Genomic DNA, 23,453 nt, shown 5'->3' with positions numbered 1-23,453 from the left:
TAAACATTTCTTGGTTTTAGTTAAGGAGGTTTATTTAAAATTTCTCTGGCATATTTACTGATACTTTTTTCCTTTTTTTTTTTTTCTTTTTCTTTACTGTAAACAAATGTAGCTGGTCACTGTGGTATTCCAGATCTTATAGTCAATGGACAAGTAATAGGAGAAAATTATGGATATAGAGACACAGTTGTTTACCAATGCAGTCCTGGTTTTCGGTTGATTGGTTCTTCTGTAAGAATATGTCAACAAGATCACAACTGGTCTGGTCAGCTTCCATCCTGTGTGCGTAAGTAAGCATGGCAACACGTACTGATTTATGTTACAGGAATATCTGTGTCAAACAAGGACTGAATGATCCTCAAAAGTATGTGGCCACATAAAATCTATGATTCATCTATCAGGTGAAGTTAAGTGTTGTCAGTTAAAATTTCCACTACATCTTTTGGCTACTGAATACCTGCTGTAATGGATGTGAAACTTCTTCAAAAAGTGATAGGACTTAGGAATGCAGTATTCAAATATGAAAATGGCTTTATGACCCATAGTGGCTTTTGGAAATCTTTAATGTACATTTACTTTCACTGTTCTAGTTAGATTAGTAAATACTATTGAAGTACACTGTCAACACGGAAGATTAAAATGTTTTCTTTACCAAATTATATTTTCTTTTCTTCTTCTTCCTCACAGAGGTGCTGTTACTTTGATTTGTGGTTTTGGGGGTCTTTTGAGTGAATATTGTCCTCTGTTAATGAGGTTTCTTTTGCATGATGTGTGTCAACACATCACATGAAAGATCTTTGAGTAATAACAGAAAATGCTGTATTTAAAATTCAGGAAAATTTGAGATTCCTCTAAGCACTTTAAAGTAAATTACTGCCATTTTTCAGGTTCAATAATATTAGTGTATTGAAACTGTATTAATCTGCCTGCAAATATTCTATAGCTCTATCTTTGCAGCAGAAATTCTCTTAATGCCAAGTCATAGTACACAATGTTAATTCATTTATTCTGTGATGTTTTATTTTTTAATTACTGATTAACCTTTTTTAAATCAACAGTTTGTTACAAGATAGAAGAAAATGTTTACAAAATGTTTTTGGATCATTTTGTGAATATTAATTTGTGTCTGATTTTCCTTAATTTTTTTTCATTTGGTTTTTGTGGGCGCAGAAAATAAACTTTACCTTCTGTAGTCAGTTTTTGTGTAAACATAAGAAAAATTTCACTGTGCCCATAATTCATTTTTTTTTTTTTAAATAGTCATAAATTTATAGCTTCACTAAGTATTTAGGCCACAAAGATAAAATATTGAGTTGATAATAAGACAAACTTGTAAGAAATAATACCTGAGGAACTAACATAGTGAAATATTTCCTTTCAATTTTAGACTATGCTTAATGAAAATCCAGTGCTTGTTTTTCTCCTGCTTCCTCAGAAGAGTTTTCTTCATTTGCTTTCATTACTGCATGTCAAATTCTATTAAGTTAAAAATTTAAGTAAGTTCTTGAACATGAATACATCATGGAAAGTGTGCAGTACCTTATAATATCAAAACTTGAAAATACTATTATGTAATGATTATCTATTGCATAATAAATAATGGAAAGTGATAACAGCTTGTTCTGTTTTTTGGGGTTTTTTTGATTGGTGCTATGCTAGCCATCAGCTGTGGTCACCCTGGTAGTCCTATTTATGGAAGAACAAGTGGAAATGGTTTCAACTTCAATGATGTTGTGACATTTTCATGCAATACGGGGTATGTTATGCAAGGACCAACCAAAGCACAGTGCCAAGCTAATAGGCAGTGGAGCCACCCGCCTCCAATATGCAAAGGTAAGAATGCAGCATTTACAGGTTTCTTACTAAGTGGTGTAAAATTAAGGCTGAAAAATAAACAGAGGTAAAGGAGCACTGTCAAGACAAAGTGATTCCTCTCTCACTAACAGAGAGACTGATTAACTAACACAATAATCTTATTATTAAAGACATTTTGTAATTCTATGATTTTTTATACTCAGGTTGGCAGGATAACAGTTGCAGAGAAACTTTCTTACGTGTCTGTAGATTGTATTGCTTTTTTAAAAATTTTTTCTACAAGTTACTTAAGTAAAATTATGGAAAGATAATTAAGAGCTTAAATCCTGAAATAATGTTCTCTGCATTTTTAGCCAACATAGTTCTAATAGACACGTAAGAAAACCTACTTTTTTTTTTCATTTTAGCTTTCCATTGGTACTCCACTGAGCATCTGGACTTCGAAAATTGTTATTCTAATTCATTAACGTTGTCCATTTGTGTTGGTTCTCAGTGCTTCTAGATATTATATGTAAAATACTTTCACTTAGAAAAGTAATACGATTAAATTAGTTCTGTTTGAGTTTTTCATAAGCAGTTTTCAAAAGGTTTTGTCACCCCTGCCTTTTTAAAATCTCTTATGTGCTTTTTAAATAATTGGTTTTATTTAGAAAACTGTACTTTTTGCTGTAACCTGCATGTATGTATGCAGAAATTCTAATGATTGTTTTTCAGCATGTTCTCTGCAGCTTCTACAGGTTTTTATCTATACATAAAGTAAATCATGTTGCGTTTTCATAGCAATTTTATTGACTGTATTCTCTTTCCAATAGGTATTCTCCACTTTCATTTGATCACTTTCCCCTAAAAGATACTGCCCAATAATTTACAGAACTTAAATTTTCAAGGGATTCTTTGTTGATGAGAAGATATTATTTTCTAAATTTACAATACTAAACATGTACTGTGTGTTTAGGGTACCTGCTTAATCTCATTTTCAATCCAGTTGCTATCAGTCACCTTGGTATTCTGGTATTGCAGAGTAATGTGTCAAAGTGTCTGATAACTTACTGGCATGTAGGGATTGGTAAATATGTTGACCAGGTTATTCTTTGGAATTTTACACAGTCCTGGAATTGTATGTTGGTTTTAGAAGAGTCTAAAAACAAAAAGAATTAATCTTGTGTAGGGCATCATTAATCATGTCTGCAATGTGCAGTGAAATCCATTCTAATGATTTTGTTTTATTTTCTTTGAAGTTAAATAATAATAATAAAAGTGTTACCTTGCGTATTTGTAAACTGCCAAAAGTGCAATATTATAGAAAAGGCTGCACACCTTTGTGAAGACTTTGCTTTTGTCGCATAACTTTTTCATATAAATTCAGCAGTGCACTTGCTGTTGTTTGTGGGGTATGCCCAGCCTCCGCCCTGGAGGGATGTCTGCTGAGATAAGGAGATTGCTCAGTCTCCCAGCAGGACTCCCCTTGGAAAGGGAGCCACTTTCAGTTATGGTGAGAAGAAGGAGAAGAAGACAAACCCCAGAATCCTCTGGGACACTCTATGCAGATCCTTTGTAACCCATTGGCCTTTACCCTCTGACACCCACCCCCTGTATCCCTAAAAGGTCCCCTGCCCCTGCGAGGGCAGAGAGATGCTCGTCCCTGGCTCCCCTTCGCCGGAGCATGGACTAATAAAGCTGCCTCGTGCAGAACAGCTACATGAGCCTCTTGTCTCTCTCCCTGGTCTGGCCTGGAGGCTGCCCTGCAGAGCTGAGCTGAAATCATGAGCTGACAATCACTAAAGAGCTGACAGCTTCTGCATGGGCCCTCCTAGCCAGCAGCTGAGGGAAGGCACTGGGCCCTGGGAAGAGGATCTCTTTCGGGCCCATATCTCTGGACCGGTCACAGCTGCCATAGTTTTTATACTGTTTACAACTTTGCTAAATATCTAGTTTCTTAGCTAACCATAATAATGGCGGGAAACAATTGAAATGGTCAAAGTTCCTTGTATTTTATTTCAAGTGTTCACTACTCCTGATTAATGAATAATATATTTTCATTACTTTAAATACATGCTTAGTAACGTGAACATGGACAACATTCTCAAGCACATGGTGTGATTCTTGGGGCTGTCCTGTGCAGGGCCAGGAGCTGGACTTCAGTGATCCTTGTGGGGGAAAAAAAAGACAGAAATGTAGCTCATATTTTCCTCCAAGAAAAAAAAAATATCAATATTATCCATCAATTTAACTAACAAACTGTTCTATCATTTACTGTTAAAGAAGTCAAATACAAGCAGAAAGCTATTTCTGTCCTCAGAAAAAGCATGTTATCTAGGCCTAGTGTACCAATATTTGAGAACTACTAGAAGAAGCACACAAGCAGACTACAACATTTACAATAGTGGCTAGAGAGGACATGAGCCATAAAATGACTACAATGAGTGATTTAGATGGGAAAAATGATCTTGAATTGTACCTGGCAATAAAGTTTTTCCTTTGCAGATTACAGAGCTTTTCAGCATATTTTGATAATTTTATATACACACATCCATGCACGTTTACCTCTGAAATCCAACAAATGTGAATGCAGGGTCCTACACCTGTGGAAGAGTAACCCCAGTAACCCCCATGCACCAGTACAGGCTGGGGGTGGCCTTCTGGAGAGCAGCTCTGCAGAGAAGGACCTGGGGGTCCTGGTAGACAATAAACTTTCCATGAGCCCAGCAGTATGCCTGTGCGGCCATGAACGCCAGTGTTGTCCTGGGCTGCATTAGGAAGAGCATTGCCAGCAGGTCGAGGGAGGTGATCCTGTCCCTCCACTCAGCCATGGTGAAGCACATCTGGAGAACCTGGAGTGGGTCCAATGGAGGGCTAAGAAGGTGTTTAAGGGACTGGAGCATCTCTCTATTATACTGAACTCACAGATAGATGTAAGGCACAAAAGAAAGGGGAAAAAATCCATCTTCAGAAGTTTTCAAAAATAGAAATTTTAAAGTAGCTAAGAACTCAAAAAATTCATCAGTATTCTTAACCATTAAATTTAACCTCTATTTTTAAAAGCTCATACCCACTTGTAGGGATATGTTCTTATTCTATCAGATTCGCCACACTCTTACCTAACTGATCATGTGCCCTTTAGCTCAAACCACCTGTCTTAAAGATGACCCATTATCAAAATGTTAGTATAGGAACATATGTATGTTTGCATTTCTGTGTGAGTTAGACCAAAGGAGCATCTAGCACCAAAATATGTTTCTATTTGTGGAAAATAGTGTATTTAAAGGTAAGAATATAAATTCATTTTAGTGGCCAATAATTTTACAGTATCATCACAATGTAAAGAAGCATTTCCTTTTATTTGTGCTGGGTTTAACATCTTCTGGCTTTAGTGTCTCACTGTTTCACATCTTCTTCCAAATTCACTATCATTATGTAAAAAGTTAGGGTATATAAAACCAGGATATCAACATGTTGGATATTTCTTATACAAAGAATAGGAGACCACTTTAGGAGACCATATTTGTATGACTCTCAAGCCTGTGCTCTTTTTCTTTTTAGTGGTCAATTGTTCTGATCCTGGAATTCCTGCAAATTCTATAAGAGAAAGTAAAATCGAACATGGAAATTTCACGTATGGCACAGTGGTATTTTATGACTGCAATCCTGGATATTTTTTATTTGGCTCTTCAGTTTTAATATGTCAACCAAATGGCCACTGGGACAAACCTCTACCTGAATGTATTAGTAAGTAGATAATGAGTTTGCTTCTACAAAGAATGTGGATACACTAGGTATTATTTTACACAACATTTCCATCAGTCTCATGACAGCAATTACAATAATCATATTTATATATGTGTGTGTGTGTGTGTGTGTGCAGTACTGATGGAGGGTCTCAGCAGCTGCTGAAGTAGCATATTGTTATTGTATGTAGCAAATAACTTATTAAATGCAATAGCCAAAGCAAACATCTCTGAATGCTCCAGCCTAATCATTCCTGATAGCAGGGATACAAGGTCAAAACCTGTCTGTTGAATTCACCAACATGTGGCTTCCATTGGCCACAGAGTTCTTATCACACCGAAACGTAAAACCTACAGTATGCAATTATTGACTTATATCAGGACAGGAGTTTCTGGACTTCTCTTGGGAAAACAGAAAGATCAGACTATCTATGAAGATACCAGGAGTAATAGCACTGTAGAACACCTAACATGTCCTCTGGACAACGTCCTCAGTTTACCACACTAATAGATGTACCTGAACATCATACTCATATGCAACCTATTCACTAAGGGAAGTGGATTAACACAAGTAAGTTATTTTTATTCTGGCTTTTCATTAACAACTTTCTAACTGTGATGCAGATATAGCCAGAGATGTTTCTTATGTTTTTAATTGGCTGCAACAGCTGATTTACCTGGTTCTATTAGTCTGTGAAAAGGGTTTGGTTTAGGATCAATGTTTTTCACTGAGAAAGGCCTTTCTTCTAGGGATTAAAGGGAAAACAGTCTAAGGGTTCCTTATTCAGGAATCATGGACTGATATTTGCAATATTGTAGATATTTGTTCTTAGGAGGCTTCACTAGTTCTACTGTTATCTCTCTAAAAATAGGAAAAAAAATCAACTTTTTCTATTTTCTTATATTGCTAAAACTTTCAGTTATGGAACTTCTCCCTTTCTTTGATGGGATAAGTAGCTTGATTGCAAGTCACAGTTAAAACAAAGTGTCTATTGGTTTCACATTAAATTTAAAGGCAGCATTACCCTTTCAGAAAGACAAATATTGCTTAATAGTAAATTATCTCCAAAGAGAAATTAATTTAAAGGTAAACTTGCAAAGATTTCTTCTTTCTACATTTATATGATAATCTCTTAGTCATTTTTATCTCATTTGTCATAAGTAATTTAATAATACAGCCTTTACTCTTTTTTTAAAAGAGCTTTGGGAGTAAAAGTGCTATATGTACTTTTGAAAAGGGCATCTTCTGCTTTATTTCTGGCATTTATATAGAGGGGTCAGTGAATTCTATCTTAAGTGGTATCCATGATATTTTTGTAATCATGAGCTTAACAAAACTTTTTAAGAGCCTCTTTTTAAGAGCTTCTGGAGTGTTTTGCAAATTATCGCTGGAATGGGACTTTTTAAAATGGCATGTATTGATAGCACAAGGGGTAGTGGTTTAACCTAAAAAGGGTTCATTTATATTAGATAGAAAGAAGATTTTTTTTTTCAATGAGGGTGGTAAAAGAGAAAGGAAGAAATGAATGAGTATTAGGGAAAAAAAAAAAAGAAATTCAATCAACTTTTCATATGAAATTCCAGCTCAAAAACATTAATATCAAATCAGATTCTGTAAAATGCATAATCAAGTTAAGGGTAATATTAAGGGTGCTATAACTTTTTAAGTCAATTATTAGGGATCCAAGTCCTCTAGATGTAAGTGTAAACAGAAAAGTGTGTGTATATGAAAGCCCGAAGCTGGAAACTGTAAGGCACCAGTATGAAATTAACTGTGTCCTGTATGACGTCTGAGTAGGGCAAAAGAATACATCAAGAACTCTACAGATAATAAAATATTCTGAAAAACTGTGAATGTTTTTCACAAGAAAAAGGTCTCTTTTTGTTGAAGCCTGCATGACCAACACGCCTTTTTATTAACAATGTTCTAAGTTTTCATTCTCAGCAATCATCCATAACTGATAGCAGATTTTAGTTAGAAGCAAGTGATTAAAAAAATAACATGCTGACAACAAGTGCTTGTTATGTATAGGTGACTATTCTGGCCATTTTACTCAAAGTCCTCAAAGCCTGCAGAATGGTCACAGGGGTCAGTGAGACTAGGTAGGAGTCAAAGTCAGTCAATAACTTACCACATTCCTAAATCCTTTGTGCTCCTGTCAGGAAGATTCTGCACCATGAAAGTTGGACCTTTGGGAGAAAGTGTCAATAAATGCAACTCAGTGTATATATATATATATATATATCTCTATATATATATATAGATATATCAGTATATATATATAAATATATATACACATATAAATTAAAGCTCTAAGACCAAAAATAACCATTTAAGAAAGACAAATTGTCATGATTTTGGTCTTATGCTGTATTGTACAATCATTGTACGGTTGCATTTATCTGAAATGCCATGGAATTGAACATATGCTTAACCCTGATCAGGCTTCTGATCTGGATTTTTCTCTAATAAAAAAGTCCTGCTGAAAATAGTATTTAATACAATGAAGTTTTGATAAAAATTACATTTGTATGATTTAGCTAGCTGTTCTACTACACTGATATTTGCAGCTCTAATTTGTGGGTTTCTTGGTACATAAATACAACTATCTCTGACCAAGATAATCTACATGCCATGGACAGGTGTAAGATAAAAAGAAGTCAAACATCAGGCTTAGATTCAGTTTGTGTATATAGTGAATTTGGTTTATGAATTTTAACTGTGCATTTCCCACACTTGATTTATTTAGCTTGCTTTTAAATTAACTCCTTGCTCTTCATTATTAAAAGAGAGATGAAGTTCTGCATATTTTCTACCACAGCAGTGACTTTGGCAGATACAGTGTTCCTGTAATTTTTCTCTGAAGAGTACAAGCATGAATGCATGTTTTTGTGTGTGTGTAGGTTCATGCCATAAAGATCAACTTAGTGAATTAGTGGTTTTGAACATCAATATGTGTATCTGAAATACCTTTTTTTGACATCTCCAAACATTTCTCTCACAGCTTTTGGTTTGACGCATATTTCGCGTTCTAATCCCATGATGTTCCCCTTTCCCCCAAACCCTAAAAATGGTAACCCCTTCACAAAGTTTATGTGTGCAGTTATGAAAATGAAAACTACAAATTGTTTGATCAGTGATAATAACCTTCTTTCATCTCCAATAATTATGCATTGTAGTGATTGACTGTGGACATCCTGGAGTTCCTCCTAACGCAGTCCTGTCTGGAGATAAATACACCTTTGGTTCTACTGTTCATTATACCTGCACAGGGAGACGGTCACTGTTAGGGCAGTCATCTCGCACATGTCAGTTAAATGGACATTGGAGTGGATCTCTTCCTCATTGCTCAGGTAATAGTTGTGAATTAATCCTAAAGTTGTTTTAAATATATTTTTCTTTTTCAGAAGGCCATTTAAAAATCTGTAAAATCATGTATAAAACTGAATTACCATCTCACTAGGAGTAAAAAATGTAAAACCAAAATATGAACAAAGTATTAGCAAGAAAATAATCTGGAAGAAGTAGACTTTCTTGGTGGCACTTAATATGAACAAAAAATTTCACATTCAATTGACTGTTAACAAAATGAGCTTGTTTTGAAAATATTTTTATGTGATTTCTGGCAAGAGTATTAATTTCCACAATGAAATCTTGCAACATTGTCTCTTGAAGATAATGGGTTAATTTTTTTTTTTTCTTTTAACTTGTAAAATGTCTAGTGACTTGATGACACCTCAGATATAACTTGATTGTGTAATATGTCCATCTGTATAATAAGGCCAGATGGGCTCCACATAATTTCAAGATAAGATGCTCAGTGTTTGAGGGGACACCATCTAATCCTTGTAATAGTTTAGCCCTCCCTGAAGTCAAGATATGTTTTCTGAAAAACTTATTGCTTAGGAATATTGTGTTTCACAGCTTCAGTTTGATTCACTTTAAGAGCAGGGATCAAGTGAAAAACAGAAATCGAAGTCACACACTAATTTGGGATTTGATTAAATCCCATTTGTTATTACAGACTATGTAAACAAATACTGTGATAAAGGTTAACCCTGTTATCAGTTTTAATTCTCAGTAAATACTGGTGGAAGTTCTTTCTTTTCCTGCTTATGTTTCATTATATGATTGAAGAAATCAGAGGGGTTTTGAATCTTATTTAAAGCTATGTAATTCAGAGAACTTAGACATGTTCAATGGCAGAAGGTAAGAAGAAAACAAGTGACATGATTTTCTTGGATTAGAGCTATGTCAAAACTAGAGGTGAAAATAACTGATATGCAAATCTGACTATGCTATACTAGTTTCACACTTAAAATCCAAGGTTCTTTACAGTATTAGTAAATAATAGGATCATAGAATGGTAGAAGTCAGAAGGACCTTTACAAATTTCCTAGTCCAACATCCAGTCATAGGTAAGGATACCTTTCACTAGGATCATAGAATGGTTTGTGGTGGAAGGTACCTCCAAAGATCATCTAGTCCTCCCTTACTGCAATGGGAAGGGACGTACTCAGTTAGACCAGGTTACTCAAAGTCCTGTTTAACCTGACCTTGGAAAACTTCCAGGGGTGTTGCATTAAGTTCTCTCGGCACCCTGTTCCAGTGACTCACAGCACACATTTTAAGAAATATCTGCTTTATGCCCAATCTAAATTTAGCCTCTTTCAGTTTAAAATTGTTCCCTCTTATCCCGTCACTACAGACCTTGATAAAAAGCTGCTCTATATATTTCTTCTATATTTTATATATTGAAAGGTCACAATAAGGTCTTCCGGAAGCGTTCCTTTCTTCAGGTTGAACAGCCCAAATCTTCTCAGCCTTTTTTGTACAGCAGAGGTGTTCCAGCCCTCTGATCATATTTGTTAATTTCCTCTGGACCTGCTCTAACAGGTCTTTGTTCCTGTTGTACTGGAAACCTCAGAAATGGATACAGTAGTTCAAGTGGAGGTCTCACATATTCCAAATGTTTTTGGTTTTTTTTTTCTCCTGCCCTCATCTCTTCAGTGTATTCAGTTACAAACTGATTATCAACTGCAGGTTCAGAATATGAAATTTTACAGTCCATGGCACAGAAATAGTTGAAAATTAATATGAGATATTAAAATACAACTTCTTGGTTAAAATACTGCATTAAATTCTGAAGTGTTGGAAGAATTTTTCAATATCTGAACCTTCTCCTGCAAACTCTCAGGAACCTAGAATGTGACAAAACCTAGAAAAATGAACACCTAATTTAATCCTTAAACTTTCTATGAATAAAGCAGAAGGAAATTTGCCACAATTAGAACAAAGATCAAGTTCTTATAACCTGTGATTTTTAGAGGTATGCACTAGAAATCAAACTTTAATGTAAAATAGTCTTATATAATAAATAATGATATATTCCTGTGTTTGAAAATTTGAACTATTTTAATAAAAAGTGTTTATATAGTTAGCGTGAATCCATAGTTGTTTGGGGGAAAAAATCCTCTTTAAATAAAATCTAAGGCTACTTATTGCAGTTTTTCATAGTATTAATAAGAAAAACTATTTAAAAATATAAATTGTGAATTTCAAAAATAATTTTAGAAAGAGACAAAAATATCAAGGAATACAGATTGGAAGCCTAAAAATACACATGAAAATATCAAAGCAGCCCTACTGAAAACAGGACTATTCTATAGTATTTCTCCTACTAAATTAAAAAAGTGTTGAAATATCTTGGGATAACCAATTGTGAGTGAGGTACATGAAATTTTTTTTTTCTAATTATTGTTTTTGTACCTACACATAGGAAACTCTAATCAGATCTAATTCATTTTTCTTAATACTTGAAGAAACATTTCCTTGACATAGGAACATTTAAATGTTAATGAATCAGATTGTACAGAATACAAACTCTTATTTTCTTTAACTGTACTGTACCAAACTATAATTCTTAGTAAAATTTTGAGATTTTTTTTTCAAGGCTTATATCTGAAATGCTTTCTCATTATAAGTAATTTGCAGTTCATGATACAGAACTTCTATATTTTGCGTCTAAAATATGTAAAATCATCTGCTTTCATTATTAGCCTTTAAATTGATTTCTTAATTTTTAATGCATATTAAAGTCTTAAAATTTGCATGTTTGTTGATAGTACTTACAACATATAATATAGAATATTTAACTGGGAAAAGATACAGCATGCTTGTCCTTTTAATATATAAAAAAAATTAAAAAAGGAAACGCTAGATCAGTGAACATAAGGTAACTAAATTTTGTCACATCATCCATATGACAGTTTCTTGTCACATGAAATTGAGCTAGAAGGAATTGTCATGTCCCATTGATAGATATTGGCATTCAGAAATAGTTTTCAATCATCATATGCATATCAGATGGAGTCAGAAATTTTTTGCAATGTAGAATTCCTCATAAGTACAGCAAGGGTTGTAAGTAGTCTAAATACCCTCCATTTCATCAAGATTAAATGTCAACTGAGAATTTGTTACACATGTGAGTGAAGGATGGCTCATAACTAACTGTAAAAATAATTTAGTTGAGTCTGCATGAGGTAATAAAAATATGTTCCCTTAGACTTCATCACAATACACAACCTCCCCATGAGGGGAAGAGGAGGGGCAGCACCGATCTCTTCTCTGTGCTGACCAGTGACAGAACCCTAAGGAATGGCCTGAAGTGTCAGGGGAGGTTTAGGTTGGATGCTAGAAAAAAGGTTCCAGAGGGTGGTTGGGCACTGGAACAGCTTCCCAGGGAAGTGGTCACAGCACCAAGCCTGACAGAGTTCAAGAAGTGTTTGGACAACGCTCTCGGGCATAAGGTGTGACTTGGGGATGGTGCTGTGCAGGGCCAGGAGTTGGACTCGATGATCCTTTTGGGTCCTTTCGAACTCATCATATTTTATGATTCTTTGATTCCATCACATCCTGATTGATTAGTCATTTAGAAAAATTATTTCTGTAACCTTCAATCAAAAGAGCTGGTGGTTAACCTTCCTAAAATAAAAAGTCTAATAGTCCACAGTAATAATTAGGCATTAAAAAAGAACACGTGATTTCATTTAGAAGAGGAATATGTGATTTCTATCTGGTATAGCAAATAACCTATTTTCATAATTAAATTCTTTTAGGCATAATGTCAAGTAACTTGCCAAAAACTGAACTATTATTGTGGAGACTTTACAAGTATAGAATAATGAGTAGGCCCTGTTCCAATTTTGTCATAATCTAACTATATACTACTAGAAAATATAAGATACAGATTCCCAAAACAACACAAAACCCCACTTAATCTAGAAAACTTTAAAAATTATTTCAAAAATATGAAGCAGACTTTTTCCAAACTAGAGGGTTGTTAAGTCACCTAAGTACCTCGGACATAATTTTTTTTGAAAGCTTATAGAATTTTTTTGCTATAATTTGGAACGATTTGCAATTTCTTTTTTAACAGATCTGGCAAGCTGCTTTACTGATCTGTGTCACCTAATGAAATGGGTAAACAGAGAACAGCCTAACTTTGAGTCTGTGATTTTGAACCAGACAGTTAAGCCCTTATACTTGAGTATATTTATTATTTCTGAAATAATTTAAATACATAGTACCATGTACTTCTTGGTCATAGTGGACTAAGCCAAGTATTTGCTCATGCATGTTAGTTAGCAAAGCAAAATAAGCCAGTTCTACTCCTCTTCTTTCACTATGCAGTTCTGTACGTACTTTTGTCAGTAAAGAGTTGTGTCCAACCCTTCACTCCCAACAGCATTTTCACACATACACAGTGCCAACGAAGGCAGCAGAAGCTGTTTTTGTCTGCATATACAAGTCCAGGGTCCTAACTTCTCATAGAACCCCTCTATAATGAGTTTGTCACTTTTGGTCTTTTGTGTATTTAGAGTTTGCAAATTTTTTACTATTTCTGTGTAAAAATTTCTCTTAATATTGCAATTTAAGCTTAGATAAACCCCAGAAAAATACGGCTACTCTACATAACACATTATTTACATAATTGGATTAATTCTTTCTACCTGATTCTTGAAATTTTTCATCTTTACTTACAATAGTGCAACTAATTACAAAGTAATGCAGATATTCTCTCAAAAATATTATTATGTTTGATTTATTTTTTTCCTAGAAGACATTAAATTTTTTTGCAAGTTGTTGGAAAAAAACATGGACTATGGGGAAAAACCTGAACAGTGGAGCTCTTCAGTATTGAAACTCAGTAATAGAATATGCCTTCATCTCTTTTTACATAGAAAATGATCTTAAAGATCTCTAATAAAATAGATGATACTAAGTAAATATTAAGATTCAAACAAATGACCTGCTGTTCATATACTGTTACCTAGAACTTCCTAAAAGTTATCATAACTGAAGATTTAGATGTATAATCTTAAATACTATTATTACTTTTTATTATCACTATTATTGTGTTGATTATTCTATCATTTATATACAACAGATAGAATTTAACATTATCTATTTATTTATATATAAACACATTTAACATTACTCGCTATCTTAGAATTTTCTAAAACATTTATATCTGAGGGAGATTTTAGCTATCAGGCAGTTTTGACATGATGTTTCAACATTTCTAAAATTCAGGAAAATGCTTCATGTCTAGTACATGTAACATTGTTGACTAGAACTGTAATTCAACGATAAAACTGTTCAAAATTTAGTGATATCATAAAACTAAGAAATACTGTATGAAAACTAGTTACACACAAAAAAGAAAATTGTCTTTGCAATCAGGACCTTGGTTTTCCTCAGAATTCCATATTTTAAATGAAAAATGACCAAGGTTTTGTGCTTGTCTTTTTTTCCACTATTTTGTTTGATAATTCTGTTATCAAAAGTTTATCATGGTATTAGGGGAATTTGAGAAAATTATAATTATTTTTCTGTATTTCTATAAAATAAGTACAAAAAATTAGTGGAGCATCAAGTAATTTTGTAATTATAGGGACTCACACTCACTGATATATATGGGGATTTTTGAAAATAATATATATAAACATTTATAAATACATAGAGATGCATTATACATGCAGTACCACAATAATATTTCATACCTATTCTGATCTTTGTGCTCTAAAATCTAGGTGATACAGCTGGTTCTTGTGGTGATCCAGGTATCCCAGGCCATGGGTCTAGAGAAGAAAACAATTTTAAAATTAAAAGCACAATACATTTCAGCTGTGATCTTGGATATATCCTCCATGGCTCAGAAGAAAGAACATGTTTGGCAAATGGAAGCTGGACAGGAAGACAACCTGAGTGCAAAGGTAAATCAAAGATCCACTCAATTTTTAAACTGTGTTTTTAATACTGTTGATCAGAAAACCAATTTTGCATTGCCAGCTTTGTGTTGTGAATGGGATGCAGTTATTTTGGATGGAAAATTAATTTTTTTCCAATAAGTTGTTGCCCTATAGCAGTGGCTTGGTATCAGGTGACAAATTTGAAACCAGTTCCTGGCACCCATGAAACCGTATGTTTACGGGTTTGAGGAAAAGAAAGAGATAAGCCTCTAGAACTCAATTTTTTGATGAATATTGTTTCACTTAAAAATCTCACCGTAACCTGAACTTTAATCACAACAATTATACACCTGAATATCAGAAAAAAGAGCTCAGTTTTAGGAAAATATCAGAGTCAGGATTTCTTTAGATTTATACATCAATGTATAAATGGTTGACTTAAAATTTCATTAATAATTCTGTAGACATTATTATTTTTCAATAGAAAACAAAATGCTGAAATAAGTTTATTTGTAAAAAGTAATTCTGGAAATTTCAAGGTAGATGAATTATCGTAACAGAAAGCTATAACGGGATATTTATGAAGAATCATTTATTGCCTAAATTACCTTGCTTCAGGATAGGAAATAATTCCCAACAGATTCTTTTGCAAATCAAAGTGTCTTGAAAAGAAGAAAATAATTTGAGAACCTGTACTCTTACTTTCTACTTTATCACTGTTGACTGTGTTTTCTGTATGAAAAAGTAATTTTGTTTTAAAAACGTTTCACAAACTGGTTTTGTAATATCCTTTCTACTGAATGATTGTCGACTTTACTACATTAAGAAAAATACTTTATATATATATATGTGTGTGTGTGTATGTATATTTATATTTATATGTTTTTATGCTGGTATCCAAAGGGATATGCTTTGCCCAACTGAACCATCTGCTATTTTTCTTTGACCTCATCTATTAGGGAAATGAATTAGGTCTTATACATTTTAAGATAGTTTTGATGATATTTCTTTCTTGAAATGGTAAGTATAGTTTACAGATATATATATAGGTGTGGGTAGTGCAGGCACAGGTATATTGTTCTAGTTCAGATCATATAGATTAGATGTATATATATGTAATCACATAAGAAGGACACATTCAAATTCCCAGGCTGAGCATTAAAGAACTGGGAAACATCAGGGTTCCATCTGCCTGTGAAGTAAGAGTTGATTCCATTCAGTGCTTTGAATTAGGAAGAATATTTTGGTGATGCTGGAAATGCATGATTCAAATTAAATCTAAAATTATAATTGTAGATCAGATATTTTCTTATACTTGGAAGTTTGTTTTTGCAGCTAAATTTGCTTTTCACTAATGCAGACTATAAAGCTAAATTTGTAGGTTATGTTTCTCTACAAACCAAAGGGGAAAAAATAGTAATTCATGCACACAGTTTTTTACTGTACAATGTGCCTTATCAGTAGGTGGTGAAACTTACATTTTTAAGGACAAGAGAATGGATTTCTACCAAATAACGTTGCTGGCAGAAGGATTGTTCCTGCTCCCATTTTTCCTATTTCAAAAATCATTTTTACTGCATTTTGAAAGTTTTTCACATTTTCCTTTATAGCTGTGCAGTGTGGTAATCCAGGAACAACTGCTAATGGAAAAGTACTTCGTATTGATGGAACTACATTCTCTAATTCAGTAATTTATTCATGCATGGAAGGATACATACTTTCTGGGTCATCTGTAAGACAATGCACTGCCAATGGAACATGGTCTGGATCCTTGCCAAACTGCACAAGTAAGACACATTTCTAAAGAATAGTCTTTGTTTTTCCTCTCCTCTGAAGTAATAAATAAAGTAAAATATAGAAGCCACATGCCAGTAAATTTTCAGGTTTTTCTTGCACTATTTCCTACATACTTTTATATGCTAAATACTTTTAAAAACATAATGCTATGCATTATGAATAATATGTTTTTTAAAGGCACAGTATAGTAAAATGTATAGACTGCTTTTTCAGTTTAAGGGAGTTGTTTGGTTACATGATCTACCTACTTTAATTCTTTACTAGTACATATATTCAATCATGTTTATGTTTTGTGATATGACATATCCAGACATTTTTACTTTAATCACTTTGCTTCATCTTGAAAAATTAGCAGTATAATATTCTCTTCTTCCAGAGGGTAGAAAATAAAAGCCTTGTAATGAACACTTGAGAATCCTTTTCATAGTGACTCCAAGGTTAAAACTGTTGTCCCATTTTCACATATCATCTTCTGTTTGGCCTTTTCATTAACCTTAGACTTCCTTTAGGTACCCAACTAACAGAAGCTATTTCAGCATCTCTCACATTCATAATGAGCATTTTGCAACACTTTATTTTCAAGCCCATCTGTTCCTGCTTTATTACATGTCCTAGTTCATCTTTTAGTAGCAATTATGAAAATTTTACATTTATATGATGCATGAGACTGCCTATCATTTTGAAGAAACATATCCTCATCAGAGGTATAGCAAACTGCTTTTAAATTTTGAACACACTTACAGCAACCCACATAGAAGCCAAAAGCTAGATGATAAAACTTCTTGTGTTGTTTTTAAATTCATCCTTAATGGATTTTTGCAGTCATAAAGCCTGAGAGAAAGCCCAGTGGTTTTTTTTTATTATTTATTATTTTCCAAATTAGAATGAGAACCAGATTAATTGTATCAAAGATAAAGGTGGTTTGTTGTTACGATAAGGAGTGATGCAGATTCCCCCGGCAGGTGCAAAGGAGAGTCACTTTATAGCAAAAACCTGGCCTTTTTAAGCAATTAGCTGGTTATCAGTTTACACAGTTTTAAGGCATAACAAACATAATTCAACCAACAACCATACACATACATATGTGAGCACGCAACAGTCATGCAGCATGTTTTTCTACTCCTAATTTATCTGTGTCTCTTTCCCACACTCCTTTTCTCCTTAGCTGAATTAACAGGCCTGAGTCATGATTTTACAAAGGCAACAAGGTTTTTTATAAGGTTTTACCTATATGCAGCAGTTTGTGATATCAACTGCATCTATATTTTTTTCTTGTATTTTAGAATAACATTTTACTGAAACACATGCCAAAACAGTCTTCTCAAGACACATTACTCAGGTAGAAAGATGAGATTTTAACTTGAAATATGTTGACAGAAGAAGTATCCTAGTAAAACAAAGAGAGGCAGATTCAGGATATACCACTCTTGTTTAGTCAAGGTGTTACCAAAATTTACGGCCAGTCCATACTTATTACAGCTCCTTCTTGCAGATCATTGAAAATGCTGGGGTTTAGAGCTGACACTGTAAGAAGAGAATAGCATAGATAATCTTATGCTCCTGTACAGGCTGGGAGCTCTGGGCAGTGTACCATCAAACAGGACTGACCCATGAGCAATGTCATACAGACCTTGACCATAGCAAGTCATTATAGGATTTTCTTAGAAAGAAACAACACTATAATTTCTACAGTCAAACAGAAACAATGTTCTCATGAGAGCTTCTTGTTGCACTGCTAAATAAAAAGCAGGGCCATGCAGCCAGCAAGGTGTAATCACTGAGTGGGGGCTGCCTGTAGCACCTCTGTTGCCTTGAGCTGGCTGAGGCTGTGCCCTGGACAAGAGATCTGTGTGGCACAGCACAGGTATGAAGACCACGCTGGATGTTGCAGCACAGGCCTGAGGCTCCCCAGGTTAACTCTGTTGTGATTCACTGGCTCGTCACTGGTCAGCATCACTGCAACAATTTAAGATATTTTTGCCTAGCATAGTGACTTAAGTGAAGGTGGTCCAACTGAAATGAAACAGAGATTAGAGGAAAAAAGGATAAAAGCATTAGCTTTATATTTTAATTCAGTCAAAACAATAGTATACCTGGAAACATGTTGAGGATAATCTTAGTAAAATTTGCACATTAAGGATAGTAAATGGAATATGTCAAATAATGAAAGTTAGAACATACAGAGTATTTGAAAATACTTGTGTAAATAAGAGAAACAGTTCTTTCTTTCCCAGCTCTATATTGTTTGAAAAGTGACCAAGAAAAATCTATGGCTTTTTAGTTTTTAAATAATTTGAAATTACTGTGTTACTAGGTAAACTCAAATAGGCTGATCTCCAGTTTTCTTTATCAGTACATTAGCCACCTTTACGCTAACTCAGATAACCCTGTGGTATGTCTTCTAGTCTCTTCTTTATCCATACAGTGATTGCATGGGACATTTTAAGATTTTATGTATGCTGTATAATTAGTATCTGCCACCTCTGTAATTAGTATCTGCTCAGACCATGATAGACTGTAGAGAAGGCATACTAAATATACCTTGGATTCTCAGGTCCCGAGTTATTAGGTGAAGGGAGCTGGACAGAATACACCACAAATATGTAGTCACGGATTTCTGTGATTTTGGAGACCAGGATCCAGATAGGATGCCATTCACATCAGCCATGCTTTGGCATTGAGTTAGAAGTGGCCAGGGCATGTACTCTGCCCAGGAAACTGCTTCTCACAGTTTTCCAGAAGAAATAGCAATGCTGTAGGGTGATTGTCAAGTTTACTATAAAATAAACCATAAAACACATGGGATGCTATATTTTGTATTAAGTAGATTTTCCCCTTTTTCTTCCTGAAAACAACCACTTTTTATCATCGCCACTAGTGTTCTCTAGATTTCTTACTCTAAAAACTGTTCCAGAAATTCATAGATCCAGTTGACCAGATCTGAGGGAAATTTACCTGTTTTAACACTGTTCTCAGATTACAATGACATAAAACTTTTATGAGTATTTTATGTCATTAGGAGATTAAATTATCTCCTGACACTAGAAGTCATAAGACATTTTGCGACCACTCCCACACATTAAAGTACTATAGACCTAGTTTTTTATGTAAGCCATAGCCTATGTTTGGGGGTCACCTGAATATTCTCAACTGTTTATGTACATAGCAACTATGTGAGCATTTATAAAGTGGGAGGCTTTTGCAGGCATATATTTCAAATTTTCCAGATTTTGTTTCCTTTCAGAATATACCCATAGAAAAGTAAACTAAATAATAGGCATCTACTTTTTTAAAAATGAAACTGAATTGATAGGAAAATTTGAGCATATCAAAGGGTGGTAGTGGCATATGGGTTGTTTCTTGCCTTTTTTTTTTCATTTTGTAATCTTGAAATTTTGTTGATCAAAATTGTACAGTCCTTTACTACTACTGTTGAACAAAAGTATGTATGTTCTCCAAATATAGCTATTATATAGCTCCACAAATGTTTGGCAGCTAATTAAGATAGCATATCTTTATCTTCTCTCAGTGGAGATAAGGTTTATGATACTTTTTCCTTCTCCTTTTTTTCCCCAATCGATGCTTAGTTTTGTCATGTTTTTTTCCCTCACATAGAGATAAATCTCACTTAGATTTTAAAATATGTTCCTCAACTATTTACTTACAGTTATCAGTTGTGGAGATCCAGGAGTCCCAGCCAATGGCATGAGATATGGTGATGATTATGTTGTTGGACAAAATGTTACTTACATGTGCCAACCTGGTTACACAATGGAAGCAAATAGCTCCTTAATTCGCACTTGTACTAGCAATGGTACGTGGAGTGGAGTAATCCCAACATGCAAAGGTACAACATTTATTTTGCTTGTCAGCTATTTCTTCTGTGACATTTCCCTACTCTGTTTATTGCAAATTGTTAATTTATTGTGTATTTCCACAGAAACCTAAACTTATTTTTAATATGAATACATCGAATTGATTTTTTTTGGCTGGAGAAACAGTGACTTCATCTTTTGCTTCTTTTCCCTTTTATGTTCCTACAAGCACAGTATATTGAACCATTTTTTTATAGTTCTGTAGAATACTTTACCACTTTGCTGCTAAATGGAACTACCCCATATGAAATGATGGTTTAGATTTGTTAATTGCAGTTAGCATGTCATATGAAAATAGCCATATGTATGTCCCTGCTTTTACAAAAAGAACACTCAAACATGTAAAAGACACCTCTGGGAAAGATCTACATATATAAAAACTCTGTCAAAGGCAAATTAATCTGGCTTTTTCTATAATACTAAGAGATTTTCCTCATCCCTCCTTTATTAGATGGGCACCTTTAAGCATCACCTTGCTACAAAAAGACTAAATCCTTCTTGCAAATTTCCCAATAAAGATTTTTCTGCTTCATGTTATTTTCTCTACTGTGAAAACTGAAAGGATTAATCTCAAGATATTCCTTTTTTTCTCTTCTTCAAATTGCATACCTGATTTTTCTGGGGTTTTTGTTTGTTGGGGGTTTTTTGTTGTTGTTGTTGGGTTTGGGGTTTTTTAATGTACCCTGTTAAAATTTTAACAGCAGAAAATCTGAATATTACTGGGAGATTAACTTATCTGTCTCATCAAAAATATTTTCTCTCAGAAACTCACTTTCTAAACCCTAAAACAACTTCTCTCTAGAGTAATTTTTCTCACTCGTCCTGATACTACATCTGTGGAAAATTAGCACTACCATTTGGTGTTTTCTTTCTGGGTTCACACTAAGTATGTCTGTTCTCTGTTCTTTCAAAACTTAGCTACATTTGTACTTACTTTGTTCTTATCCATCTTCCTTCTGTTTCATTTTAAGGAAGAAAAGTAACATACCTGCTAAGTGGCAGTCTTTTTCCTCCCCTGAATTTATTTGTCAAACTAGACCAATTTAATTTCAAATCTCCACCATATTTGCAATTACTTTCCTTGCTGAACACAGTTCCCCCAATATCAAGTCCAGTTTAATTCTAATTCACCTTTGACAGCATCAATTTTTTATTTTCCTGACACATTCTTAAGGACATCAAACTTTGAAAACCTCTTGACATTTCACTTTTTTTTCCTATTTGCGTTGTGCTCATAGGTAGTCAGTCTCAACTGAAAAATGATTTTAAGAACAGAAGAATGGCCATAGTGGTCTTATTGACCAAGTCTCCAAGTCTCCAAGAGTGGCTGTAAGTCAACAGCTAGAAGATCATAAGACAGAACAAGTATTCATGATAAAGTCTCTCAGCCTCAAATTCTTAGGGTCTACAGGACACCTAACTGGGACAAGGAGATCTAACTCTGATTTGATTCAAACAGAATTATACAAAGAAAGAATTTTACTGCCAATTATCTTTGAGTTTTTGAGTCTTTCTGGTTTTGGGTCATACATATTTAAGGCTTGTCTAAATGCTAAATAATAATCCTATGAAGAATCTCTAGTGTTCTCAGAATCTCTAGTGTTCTCAGAATTTCATTCTACTTTATGTTGGTTTGTGTATGTACACTAGATAACTTAATAGTGTAATTAAAATAATATATAATTTGCAGTAATGTAAAATGCATAACAAGTAGTTTTTACTGTCAGAATGGAGTGCCAGGGTCCTTTGGTACTATTTAGTTAAAATAATTGGAAAATGAACTGGGCCAGATATGGATGCATAATTGTCACTGTGCCATTGAAAGGGAAGATACAAATACTGCTCTGCTATGCCTAGTTGGAAAAGGATGCATGCTCATCTGCAACTAAATATTCAGATATTCTAACTGTGTTTTTTGCAGACTTGTGTTTGTAATAGACTTGTAGTTCTTAAACTGAGAATGTTGTGGCATATATTTATGCCTAACTCTCTGACCAAAATCAAGAGGCATTCTGCCTTGTTGCTGGGTGTTGTTTTGTTTTGTTTTTCTTACCCTTAAATTCTGATGTTACATCTATTTTCTTCTTCTCTACTTTCCCAATTATTCACCAATATTTCCTCCCTTATTAGTCAGCTCAGAGGTTAAAATATACAGACCTTTGACTATTTGTGAAGCTCTTGGAGAATGAGGACAGAATTCTGCTGGTTAGGGTACTTATTTTGAATTACTTTTATTAAAACACCACAAAAGTGTGGCAAAAGCTATCATGTTCTTTTCTGGGACAAAACCAAGGCCCCAAAATCTAGATTGTGTTTATTGACTGGCAAAGGGTTATTTGATACTAGTATCCTGAAACAGCCATGAATGGTGCTGCAAAGTATCTTTATGGTACAAAATTGAGATTCTCTCACTGAAGAGAATAATAAGGATGGAGAGATGGTACATAGCGAACCTTCTGCAGGTTGCATTCAAATACACATTACTCATCATCTAGTGCCCCTGAATTGTTTTAAGCCTGCAAAATAACAGCTGTTCTAAACATAAGTTTAAAGGTTATGGGGGCAACATTTAACTTCTTCCATTGTTGTGACCTGTGTGTTCTCTGATCAATTTTTAAACACATCTTCTCATTTATCCCAACTGGCTTTACCAGATTAAATTGTATTAGTTTTATTTGCTTTCATTCTCTTTTGCTAGCACAGTTTCTCCAAACTTTTCTCTACTTTGCCCTTTTGTCTAACATATTCATTCTATCAACTTGGCCTAAATTTCACCCTTTCTATATTTGGTTCAGGTTTTCTTTCATTTAGTTTCTGTAATACCTTTCCCCCTTAAGCTTTCAATTAGCAATTTTCTGTTACTACACTACTATCCAGTGAATAATACTTTTATCTTCATCACAACAGTTGTATCTCTCTACTTCTACTGCCTTCCTGTACTGTTTTTCAGTCCTCTTGCCCACAGTTGAAAAGAAGATGTTTCTAT

The 23,453-nt window shown here is 34.1% G+C and overlaps 1 protein-coding gene across 1 annotated transcript in view; it reads left to right on the top strand.

The window, feature by feature from the left end:
* The window catches only part of CSMD3 (CUB and Sushi multiple domains 3), a 611,488-nt gene that overhangs the window by 553,590 nt on the left and 34,445 nt on the right, over positions 1-23,453 (top strand). The window contains 7 exon segments of the mRNA XM_032131786.1: positions 113-286; positions 1,660-1,833; positions 5,356-5,541; positions 8,721-8,894; positions 14,637-14,819; positions 16,406-16,582; positions 20,260-20,439. Of these exon segments, the coding sequence (XP_031987677.1) occupies positions 113-286; positions 1,660-1,833; positions 5,356-5,541; positions 8,721-8,894; positions 14,637-14,819; positions 16,406-16,582; positions 20,260-20,439 (1,248 nt within the window).

Source organism: Corvus moneduloides, chromosome 1, assembly GCF_009650955.1.
Source record: "Corvus moneduloides isolate bCorMon1 chromosome 1, bCorMon1.pri, whole genome shotgun sequence".
Classification (NCBI taxonomy): Eukaryota; Metazoa; Chordata; class Aves; order Passeriformes; family Corvidae; genus Corvus; species Corvus moneduloides.
The sequence above is the reverse complement of the archived record's forward strand: the minus strand, read 5'-3'. Positions and strand labels throughout refer to the sequence as shown.